The sequence below is a fragment of the Parambassis ranga genome, chromosome 10 (genome assembly GCF_900634625.1).
Source record: "Parambassis ranga chromosome 10, fParRan2.1, whole genome shotgun sequence".
NCBI classification, from domain to species: domain Eukaryota; kingdom Metazoa; phylum Chordata; class Actinopteri; family Ambassidae; genus Parambassis; species Parambassis ranga.
In genome coordinates, this window is record NC_041031.1 from 20,885,583 (window position 1) to 20,898,212 (window position 12,630).

The window sequence follows — 12,630 nt, forward strand, 5'->3', positions numbered from 1 at the left end:
AGCAGCAGCAGCAGCAGCCGCCGGTGCGTCTCCAAGTTCACCACCACCAGACAATGGGAGTAGCTGAGCCGTGCTGCTGCAGCGCCAAGTACTACTACTACAACTGCTCGCCCCTGGGAGCCAACTACGAGAAGAAGAGGGAGAAGCAGCAGCAGCAGGAGGAGGAGGAGGTGAAGAAGGAGAGGGAGAGGAAGAAAAGGAGGCAGACTACCTGCAGACCTCCCTCTCTGATTCCCGCTGATACGCACGGATCCAGAGCGGCGCTCCGGCTGCCTGTGGGATGCATGTGAGGGGACAGCCTGCACAGCTGAGAAGCAGCACTCCTCTGCGTGGGTCTATCCTGTGAGTGGATTTTGGGGAATATAAAACGCGCGTACAGTTTTTTTTCTTCTTTCTTTTTCTTTTTGTTTTTTTCGTTCTGGAGACAGCAGCCAAACATCCCGTGCTCGCTCTGAAGGAATATGTCTTATTTCACCTTTACCCGCCGTGGATCGCACAGACTGGACTTAATTGGGTGTAATTGTGTGTCAGTTAACAGCAGTCTCTGAGTGGCAGACCCCCCCTCCCGGCCCCCCCTACTCTTCCCCTCTTTGCCCTCCTCCCCCTCCTCCTCCTCCTCCTCACCCTCCTCACCCTCCCTCTGAACCAAAGACCTGGACCTGGCGCTTCCTCCCCGCAAGCCCTTGCCGGCGTCTCTTGCCTGCCTCTGTCCGTGGTCCTGAACACCAAACCCGGGGTGGATTCTGTGGATTTTCCTCCTCTGTGCTCGGCGCTGGAGGTGGGCACGAGCAAGCATGATTTCACCAGGAGTGAGGTCATGAGTATCCCGTGGCCACACCAACAACAACAACAACAAAAATCGGCTCACCTTGGAGGTCATAAACCATAACCACGACCCCCCCTCCCCTCTCATCCTCTTCCTCCTCCTTTTTCCACCACTGAAGGATTTTCTGGTTTTTTTAAGAGTGGAATTCATCCTCTCCAGAGTGTGACCCCCCCTTCCCTCACACCTAACACACACACACACACATACCCTCCTACTACTCCAAACACAATGAGACTGGCAAAAATGTGCCGACTAAACGCGCTGGGGATCTATTTGTGGGAAATGATTGTGTTTTTCAGGTAAGCATGACAAGTGCAGAATTGTGTTTGTATCTGTTGTGTTGCTTTTTGCAGACGTGCATGATGAGAATCGAGTGAAAAGTTGCCAAAAGTTGCCTTTGGGTTGTGTGTGTGTGAGCTGTTGAGCACGCTAGTATGCATGTGAGTTGAATTAAGACAGATTTATACAAAAAAAAGGGGGAAACAGCGACCACTAGTGGGCTGCCTGTGTGTGTCATATCAACAGGCATGTGTAGTAAGGAGGAAGGTGGACTCCACATGTTTTGGCTCAAGTGCAAAGTTGTGCTTTGGTTGTGAGGTTTGTGTTTAACGTAATCCATTAATAGCAATTAATCTGCTGAATCTGCTGATTAAGTGATTAAGATTATATTTTGCATGTGGTTCCTTGTTGATTTTTAGGTCCTGTTTTGTTTCACTTCCTGCTAGAAGCAACACTCACTTGTCTCTGCTGCCTCCTCCCCAAAAAAGCTGCCTGTTCATCAGGGCTCTCTCACATGCTGCGTTCAAAAGCCCCAAAGCCCCTTAAGCATCCAAAACCATCCTGCTAAAATGTTGCAGCAAGGCATATGGAAAAGCTGCTGCTGTCGGGCACTCAGGGGAGATGTTGCAGCGGATTTTGTGAAGTTGCAGGCGCTGTTTTTGGTGGTGACAGATGAGGCCCTTATCACTGTCAGCTGAGGAGAGCTGAAACAAGTTATTTCTCATCTTATGTTGAAAGTAAACTATTCCTGGCAGGTCAAGATGGAGCTATACAGAGGCAGCAGCGGATGTATAAATGGAACTTTCTTTCCATCCAGATTCAATTTGGTCTCTTATATAAATAAACTGTGGGTCCCTATTGAGCTTGTCAACATTGTGACATTAAAATATCAATAAAGGGCTCAAAGGGACTTGAAGGTGCTCTTTGAAGGTATGTTTGTAGGGATCAGGTGTTGCAGAGGTGTCTGCCTTCAGGCCGCTGTTGCAGCATCAAACATTTGAACAGTGACATCAAGGTGTTGATGTCACTGCTCCTCACAGGCGTTCTATTGTAAATATAAGCAGCAGGTATCAAGAAACACATGAGTTATTTATTATCTCCAGATTTTCATGCTGACATTTTGACGCTATGTTGTGGATGGTATTTCAGTTGTAACAGAAGGAAACTCTGAACCATCATTCAACAAGTATGATGAAGCCTGACTTTTATTATACAGTGTTGTTTAGTCTGTGCAACAGCATCAACATTACATTAGCCATGAGCAGTTAACAGTTAAACCAGGTTGCATTATGGGAGTTGTAGGATCCAGAATGTTTTAATGTTGGCCTTCACTAAAAGTTCAGATTTCTCGGCTGCTTCTTCAACAAATGTATTAGTCACAGGAACAAACACACTTTGCTGCTTTGCTAAGCTAACTGATATTGTTCTCATGGTTTCCATGCAGAGATGAGAAGAAATCTAGTATAATATACTTGCTAACTGCTGTTTGCTAGCTTTCAAAATACCCCTAGCGATGTTTCTTGTTGTGTTTCGTCTTTTGTGATTGGTTGAACTTTGAACTGTCGGCCCCTCCTCTCATAGAAAATAATGGATTAATCCAGGAAGGTTTTTGAACAACCAACCTCTGAGAGGAAGCATCCGTGTTTTTTATCTGACCGACTGAACGAGAGTTTGATCAGACGAGACTATTAAAATGTGACAGTGTTTTCAGCGTAGAACTTTAATGTTTCTGAGAAAAATCACCCACAGAAAGTTAATGAAAATAAATAAATACAAAAATGAGAATATTATGCATAATGAAACTTAGAATTTGTTTAAAAAGTTCTTAACTGTTTCATCCAGTTTAATCACACAGATGTATGAAACACACATCATAAGACCAGAGTCAGAGATGTTATCACGTCATGACAGTTATGACACAAAGTCTGTATTTCACCAGACCAGCTGAGTCGCACAACATGCCGCCATCATAGTTCTGATAGTTCTGGAACCTCTTTTTGCAAAATTATGAAAATAAATCTTTGCTGCCAGCTTCTTATTGAGAGATACACATAAGAACAATTTTTTTATAATAAAAGATCCCTTGATATAAAAGCCTATGTATTAATGGAGGGAGTGATGGCACATGTGGATAGCCTGGAAGGCCCTGAAAAAAACAAGGTACAGCATGTGTGATTAGCACTGAGATAAGAGCCTGGAAGTGAAGGTAGTGAAATAATCCTGAAAATGACATAATAATAATAATATTCTATGAATCCAATAAAAAAGCCAATGAAGCGCTTTACAAAGAAATTGGGAACTCTAGCCATACAATACATTTAGTCATATGAAACAATATAATCATGAAGCACTCTAAATGATGGAAAATTAAAAAACAAAGTTCCACCCACACACAGAGAGGCTGATGTTTCTGTGGTCTGAGGACAAAGTCATGCTGAGCCTCTCTACCTGCTCTTCCTCTCTCAGTGAATGCACATTGTATGCTAATGCCCCACATTATAATTTGGTAATTTGTCGGCTCCTGCTTTGCATTTCCAACCTGCAGACTTCTCATACGTTGCGCTTTATTGCATCACGTGTGAGTATTATTTCTCTGCTCAGCCTCTGAGGTAGTTTCATTATGCCGGCTATCAAATGGCTTTTTTTTCCCCTCTACCTGCTGCTGACTCCCTCATTTCCATTGAATAGGGCGAATATTTAGATGGAGATGGAGGGGATGGCCGCTGGTTCTGGTGGTGCTGCTGGTGGTGGTGGATGCAGGAGTTTTGTATTCAGCGCACACTGTTTAGTTAATGAACCCCAGTCGGGATATTGCCGTCTCAGCTCCTCGGGCCTGGACTCTGCACTTCCCTGCTTAATTGATATCTCTTTCCCCTCCGTCCTGACCCAGACACACACACACACACACACACACGCCTCATTCCACATTCAGCCTTATTACTAAACATTGATTAGCCTGTCAATGGCCAGGGCCAAACCTGATGAATACACATTTAATGTTCGCACATCCCTCTCTCTTTCTGTCCACTCTCGTATTATTTATCAAGCAGGCGGGAGGAGAGGGATGGAGATTGGACTTGCAGTAAGTTCATCTCAACAAACAGTTCAATCTTCTATTCAGGCATAAATCTGAGTTGGAGGAACGAGTCGAACGTCTGACTGAAGTCTTATAAATCAGTTGGTGTGACTCTTTTAAATAAAGTGTCAAAACGCTGTCACTGAGCTGCTTTGGATCTATTTTATCTGGAAATATGACCAGAAGCCACCAAAACACAGTCATGTGTTATTGTAGACTGTAGGATTCAGCTGTACCCATAGAGATGAATGGAAAACAATGGACATAGAACTGCATTTCACACTGTTTCTTCACAACAGTGCATTTAAATCTATTAGTGAATATGTGACCAAAACCCTACCGAACACCAACCCTAACCCAAACCAACCAACCAACCTCCCGGGTGATGCTGTGATAGACTTGCTGCTTTGCATTGATCATGATGCAGCGCGTACAGTGTCTGAGTCACAGCTCGACCATGACGCGCTCTCAAAGGCCTGCGGCGCATCGTCTGCTTCCATCGAGCGCTCAGGCAGGATTGATTAATCAAAGCAGTCAGCGTCGCTTTTAGAGAACGCCAACGCACAAACCGTGACCACCAGGGACTACCAATCACTCAGTCTTGATTGACAGCTGTTTGAACAACCATTGACTGCTTTACTGTGCTGCTGCTGCTGCTGCTGCTGTTCTGTCAGACGGGAGGTGGAGCCTGCTGATGGAACAGCAGAATTTTTAGCTGAAGAAGGGAGAATACATCTGTATCCTTCAGCTTTTAGTACAATTTATCTCCTAGTGTGTGTTTTTACAACTTTGTTTGCCGCAGTGCAACAAATGAAGCAGCAGCCCTGGGTCTCCGGCGGCGCCCTCCTCCCTGTGATCACGTGCTTTGCTCATTTTTTTTACATCCCCTGAGATAAGGCCGATTGATCAGCTTCGCTCGTTTCCGGGTGGCTGCACAGATTGTTGCTGCGCATGCAGCCGTGTCTTCAGTATGCACAGTGTCCATCTCAGATTGACCTTTTCCTCTATGGATATTTATATTCAATAAAATGCTTTATCCTCTCAAGTGGAAACAGTAATCTAAATATTCCACCGACGAGGTAATACATGAGCGCTGCCTTTATTGATCTATTGGAACAATGTGATCTATTATTTATATCAGCGGGGTCGATGTTCAGTTGCGCCTCCAGCCGTTTACCTGACTGCTGCTGCTGCTGCTGCTGCATGGTAACCTTGAGCTGCCCTTGAATACGCAGCTGCATGTAGGAATCTCTACTCACACACACACACCTTCATCAGGGTAAATTAAATCCGACTCCGCTGGTTCATGAGATAAATTGATGTTGAAATTTGCTGCTTTAGAGAAGGTCATTCTTTGGCTTTCTTAAATTCTTTCAATGAAAGAAGGGCCTGGATGTCAGACTGTGTCGAGTCTGGATATTAAATAAAAAGTCTTTATCCTGAACAGGCAGGATGGAAATTGGAAGCAGAGAACAGCAAAAAAAAAAGAACCCGGGCGGTTTGTTCATTAAATCAAAGGTTAGGCTTCACGCAGACAGAGTGACTTACTGGAATGTCATGTTTCCTTGAGTGATATTTCACCGCTGTGTAGCGTTTGTAGTGGGGGCATAAGTGTTGTGACTCAGTGTGGGCTGGCATCTGTCTTTTTTTGGGAGATGCAGGGTCAAAGTTGAAATGAAAAAATAGAAACATTTATTTGATTTGATTTGATTTCATCTGTCTGGGAAAACTGAGCCCAAAAGTCCCATCGTTATTAGGAATATAATTATCTCAAAATTAAAATCCAATTATTGAGAGACTTTAATTATGATTATGATATGGAAAATTATAATTATAAGGGACATAATTTTGAAGTATAGGAAGTCATTATTATCATTATTAGTGCACTATGTGGCTCATGGTAGAAATGAACTTCCTGTTTCTGGTTAACTGCAGGTAAACAGTGAAATATCAACCCTCAACCTCATACAATTAAATCCTGATGTAATAATTGATTGGTTTGGGGTTTGCCGTGTTAAAAATGTCACACAGTGCTGCAGGAATGAGCCTGAAAACTGTGACATTTTATTCTGCAACACAAAACACACAGTATGAAAAACCTGAAGTCATGTGACTGTGCTGTGTGGGGCAGCGTAGCGTTAGCTTTTCTTATTGGCTTTTCGTCAAGGGAACCGCTGAGATGCTAACTTCCTGGTTCCTACAAAAACACTTCATCCTTCACGCTCTGTGGGTTCAGATTGTTTTCTGAGTATTGTCGCTAATTTCAAGATAAAAGTAGCGTTTTTGTGTAATGACTGATCTCAGAGGGACGGAGTGGTCCTTTATTTTTTATTTCTATCTGCTGTGAACCCTGGAGTTCAGGGGTCAGAGGTCATCTGCAGAGCAGAATCCATGGGATTTACTGTGTTGCTCAAGGACACTACAGGAAGACAGAGTGCTCAGCACACACACACACACACACACCCTCAGAAATCATCCAGAGTCAGTCAGCATACACGTGGAGCCAGATGAAAGAGACCGTGTTATTTATGAAGCTGCCCTCAGCCGCTCTCATTTGTTCTGCAGGTACAATATTCATCACTCATAACAAATCATAACACACATATATATATTTGCTGTGATCAATCTCCTCCTCTCAAGTCCCTCTAATGAAAAACAATCGACCTCTATGGTGGAGTTCGCTACCATCTCTGCAATAATTAGCTTCTGGGCAGGTTCATTTCCAAAACTTGATATATGATAATACATTATTGATTAGAAGACAGAGACAGATTTGCGCCATAAATAACAGAGTATATTATCAATGGCCTCTCGCAGCCGGAAGTGAGTTACAGCGAGGGTGAGTTCCTGGAAATGTTTGCTGCAGTTCTGTGATTAAAGTGGAGCCGGACGGCAGCGGGAGATGGATTCACCGTGTCACATTAAAAACTTCTGAAGTTTTGCTTTCAGCACAGACAAACTTCACTAAACACAAACATTTCAGAGTCACGCAAAGAAGCAGCAAAGGAACTACTGAGAGCCGGTGAAGTGCTGTAGGTGTGCACGGTGTGTGTGAACTTACTCCTTCTGTGCAGATGGAAATTTCTTTTCTAACTTGCCTCAAAGTTTTTTTTTTAATTTTTAATACTTTAATATCTCATAAAATGTATTAGAGCATCCACAGTCCCTCACAGCAGCACGTTTCATTTTTAACATCAAACTCTGAGGCTCCCTTTAATATTATTAACACATTAACTGCTGTGTTGGTTTGTGTGTGTGCAGCAGCTGATTTTAAATCAAAGGTGTGTCTGACACAGCAGCAAAGTGCTGTGTCTGTACACAATAACACCACAATCAGACTCTTTGGTAAATATCTAATGTTATAGTTTTCACTCCTGGTGGCCCTTGATTCCTTTTTTGGAATCTCCAACAGTTAACTGGTCACAGCCTCTCTAGCATTTCTGTTTTGTGGCGAGCAGAAGAGGTCTGGCTGCCTCCGCCCCGGTGAGCGTCGTCATAGCAGAGGGCGCAGGGTCCCCGCACCTGCTGATCACCTGGGGAGTGGAGGGCGCTGTATTTCCAGCCAGCGCTCCTAAGTCCTGGTCCAGTTCGATGCCAGCTGGTCCCTCCGGATTAGCCCGAGTCTCATATGATCCAGAACGATCCAGAACGGCTTCAGCGTCAAACACTCAGGGAGCCGCGGACAGGTGGAGGGTCCCAGAATGGAGTTTTTTAATCCGCTTTGCCTGCGTAACCGCTACGTCCTGAAGCCAGGCAGGAGGGAGTCCTTTTGCTTAAACTCTTCACACAATCGTCGGATGTCCTCCTTCAGGTTAGCGATCGTTTTATTTGTAGCAGCACACAGTCTCCACAGGACGTGATAAAAGGACACTAAAACTCTAACCAGCTAGCTTAGCCACCAGGCTAAAAACAAACCAGAGGCTAGCCCAGGTTAGCGATCAGGATGCGTAGTTACGATCTAAGCAATCGATGACTTAAAACATTAATGCCGAGAAAAGGCAGGTAGATAAAAAGCCCATAATAAAAAGTGTGGTGTAAAATTATACATTAAAAGCAGATTAAAATATCACTTAAGTGGCAGAGCAGCTAAACAACGAGCAGGACGCCTGCGCATGCGTGTATGCTCTCTGAAGCATTTACTTACATTCTGTAGCCATTTTTGACCACTTCTACCTGCTCAGCAAGAGCCCCCCTGTGGTCATGTGAAGAAGTGCATCCTGCCAGGAAGCCACAAAAATGATGTAAAGTCTTGCTGCACAGACTGCACATTTCCCACAATGCATTGTATTTATTGTGGTGGTGAAGTTGTTTGTAGAGGAATCTGCACACAACAGTGGGAGGGTCGGGGTTAATGGTGGCAGCTTCTTGGGTCAGATGGTTCACTTTTTGGTAGGTTCAGTTGATAATCTGCTCTGCGAATAGTTCCACTCCTGAGTGGATTAAAATGCTTTTACAGAGCTCAGAGTTGGGGGAGTTTGACTTTTTGCCCCTTGAATGTGAAAATGTGACTGCCTTAGCATTTCCTGGTGCTGTTGCTGGAGCAGTGGAGTGTTTGACGCAGCTCAGCCATCCGAGTTTGGGGGCCTTCATTTGGAGTGATGAGCCAGTGTTTGCTGGGCGAGCCAAGGCTGCCTATCTGTTAGTGCCAGGGAAGCGAGCAGCCCTTTGCTTCCCCGAGTGTTACTAAATGCCAGCATGAGATCAATTAGGGATTCAGGTCTTCAGAGGCTTTAGGAACATAATGAGGAACACTTAGGACTAATGATCGGAGCCTTGCATTAGCCCACACCTCGCTCTTCTCCCTCCTCGCTGAATGAGACACTGGTACTGGACGACTCAGCTGTTTTTTTTTGTCTTTTTTGTTCGTCCTCCCGTGCTGCCTCAGCATTGGCCACGGGTCTCTACAGTAGCCACGGCCAGCATTGATCTGAAATAATTAAAGCAAATCCGAACTTTGATCATGGAAGCCCAGAGAGCAGGACTCCCAGGCAGGCAGATTATCAACAAAAGCAGATGGAAAGTCCTCAGAAGGACTCATGTAGCACTCACATCAGCTGATTGTGAAGCTCTTCCATCTATAGCTGCTCCAGTCTACACTATTAAAGTGTGTATGTTTGCATATGGAATAGCAGTGACTCCACATCACAGCTGCTCCATGTCCTGCTCCGTCTGTTATATCGTCCCAGCATTCACACATATATTGATCAATCTGAAGGTAATTATGGAAATAAAGTTACATTTAGTTGCTGTCGACATTATGTGTTTGATCCACTGAAAACATCAGGACGCTGATTGGATGGCTCATCTGTCAGTCAACCAATCAGAGGAAGCACAACAAGCTGCTGAAAAGTTGTGGTAAAAAAAACAAGTTTTAATCAAGCGGCAACCTTCGGGGCTCAGACATGAAGCCCATGATGAAGTGTCAAAACTTGTAATTCACGACGCAACCACTGGGGGCTGGCTCCAGAAGTGAGTCATTTCCCATAGACTCCCATGTTAAAATTAACAACTTCACAGCAGAAATGAACATGTTTACAGCCTGGTACAAAAAACATTCTGGTCTCAAATGATAGGTTCTCTTCTAGTGTCAATTGTACGGGGGTTGAATTTTTTTTTTACAACTCATTTTAATTATATCCGGACTTAAACTTACACCTAATTATGGGCGTTGCCGCTTGAGCGACAGTCGGTTGACGTATCACAGCGCGAGTTTCCTGCTTCCACGATCGCCCGCCCCCCTAAACTCCACTCGTGCTCCCCTTCTTTGTCCATATTTGGAGTTTTGGCGGACATCACAGGAGCTCTGTCCATAGTTTTTACTGTCAATGGTTTTAATGTAGCTGTGCTCCCTCCTGTGGTTGTTGGAGGAAGTGCATGTAAAATATATACAAAAATGGCATTGAGGCTTGTTGCAAAGGGGGGATGTTTCCACTGGCTGATGTCTGAAATATATAGACCTGATGAGATGTATCATATTAGCAATTGGCACTATTAAATGAGTATTTATTAAAGTACACTCATTATTTGCACTTTAATAGTTTTAAATACAAATGATGTTTAGACAAGGGGCAACACACTAACACTAGGCTGCCTGTCGATCAGAGATCAGCCTGACTAATCGAGCGACCTCTCATGTGTTCATCATTCACTCACGCTGCCGTCCACGGAGGCTCGTTGGAATAATGTGATTTGTATGGAGGCCTGATGACTCATTAGGCCTCATTAGGAACAGCTGTGCTGCCTGCCAGCTCAGGTCTGGCCTGCTTTTATCTGTGTTAGCTGCCAGTGTGTCAAAGGTGTTACACTTAAAAGTGTTCGGACCTGCACGAGCCACAGACTCCGCATGATGGAGATGACGTTAGAAAAACAAACATTTCCTGGTAAGAAGAACATGCAGCGTGTGTGTGTGTTCAGATGTGCACGAGCTTTGAGTTTCTTGAGAGTTTCTTCTTCTCTCCTGCTGTGACGGAGGAATGTTGTGCTTTATTCAGATTATGGAGCAGATAGACGTGTTTCCTTTTGATGATTTTTGTTGACTGTTGATTATTTGTTCCACCTAAACAAACATTTAAAGTTAAGAGCAGTGCAGCCATAGACACGGTGCTGCTCCATAGGGTTTTGCAATGTTTAAAATGGCAGTTATTGAGTTAATTTGTAGATATTTTATTGGCCTAAAACCTTAAAATGGCCTTTATTGATGCATGAATCTGATCAGTGAGCTCCCAAAACGTCCCCATGTCAGCAGAATTCAGCCTGACGCTTCATCTCACGCTACACGTCCGGGGGAAATTATCTCTGTGTGGAGGCCACACCGGTGTAATCCCAATCTATGACTAATCTGATTGCGCTGTCGTCTGCCCCAGCAGTTTGTTCAATGCTAATTTGAAAGCCATTTCACACGGGTCTTATGCTTTATTGTATCATCGCTGCAGTGAGCACTGAGCCAAACAACAGAAATTTGTGTTTTTTTTTCTACAGCTTGATCCTATCACACTTGCCGTCGTCGTAAAGAGGATTAAGCTCGGATTCGTCACGTCGTGGTGGGAATTATTGGCACAGAGATAATCTCTGATCCACCTAATTTGCCGTCACAGAGGAAAGAATTGGATATGTGACGGGCCTTAAAAAAAAACCTGATGTCTTCTTATTGATCGGCTCAGAGCACATCAGGCGTGCAGTTTAGGGGAGTTATGTGGTCACTGCTCGTCCTCGCTGACACCTGAACTTGTCATGTGACCACCGACAGCTGCAGATCATCATTATCAGACGGCGCCACGTCCTTAGCAGCACTCCAACCAGGAAGGACAGAAAAAGACTGATCACTCAGGGAGATATGCTTAATTTAATCGTTAAATTATAATCACGCTCAACAGGATTTTAACCAATGTAATTTAAGCTGGGATAGATGGGGATTCATGAGCAGCAAGTTCAAAACTGAGTTCAGCTCGCAGCGGGCTATTTCCCAAAAAACTGAAAATGGTTTTAAAATTTCAGGTGGTGCACGACATCGCTCTTTTTGGACATGAATTAAACATGAGTATCAAATAAAAAATGTAGTCTAATTCGCTGTGAGACATTGGTTTGGAAACTGTGACACTGAATCACTGATGTGATGAAAGAAATGAAGTTGAACTGAGGACAGCAGCTCCACCTCAGAGCCAATCAGAGCACCGCCTGTCCTCACCTGCGAAGGCTAATAAAAGGAGCTGTGTTAACGTAACAAGTCCCAGATATACTCTGTACACTGACTGACATATTACACTATTGAATTCAATGGTGCATACATTCTGTGTCCTGTGTGAGCAGGTTAGAACATCACTGACAGTCAGTGTCTGGAACAAGATATGTGCACAGCTATAGCAGCTTTTTTTCAGCATTGCAACTTTAGTGCTGGTGTATCAGAGGTTAATAGATTTCATTACAAACTAAACAAGCTATTTAATGTGCAACATGCTTCATATCTGCTTAGTGAATGTTTATGTATGTGTATTTAGTTCATTTTTATTTATCCGCACCCATTTTGTTGCACTGTGTACCGTGACATTGACAGAATTTGACTTTTTGTCAATACAAGTCTAAGCTGAGGCCCAAAAAAATCTCTATTATTATCTTATTTTAAGCTTAGAGGAGTGTTGACATGAAGTGCAGCGTTGGCCTGAAGACACATGACCTTCTGTTAAGACACAAAAGGACAGCTGGGAGAGGAAGTCTGCTGACGACACACAAAATGCACCAGACAGCCTAAAAACCTGCTTCACAAAATGACTTTTTGTTCCATTTGTGAGCCTGTTTTAATGATGACAAGTAGTAATACGTGTGTCTGAATCCCTTGTAGAAAAAATGTAGTAGTTTAATTACTATTTCTGACCTTTAACCCTTTAAAACAAAAAAAAAATACCATCAAACATTTTTCACTGAACTTGGAGGTGAGACACGTGGCGGCTCTGTG

General features: G+C 43.8%; 1 protein-coding gene across 2 annotated transcripts in view; it reads left to right on the forward strand.

Annotated features, from left to right (window-relative positions):
* The first annotated feature begins 489 nt into the window (after window positions 1–489).
* Window positions 490–12,630, forward strand: part of glra1 (glycine receptor, alpha 1) — an 84,014-nt gene continuing 71,873 nt past the window's right edge. For both annotated transcript variants that reach the window (XM_028416107.1, XM_028416108.1), the window contains exon 1: window positions 490–1,125. In XM_028416107.1, the coding sequence (XP_028271908.1) occupies window positions 1,055–1,125 (71 nt within the window). In that variant the 5' untranslated portion in view covers window positions 490–1,054. The remainder of the gene's footprint in view (window positions 1,126–12,630) is intronic.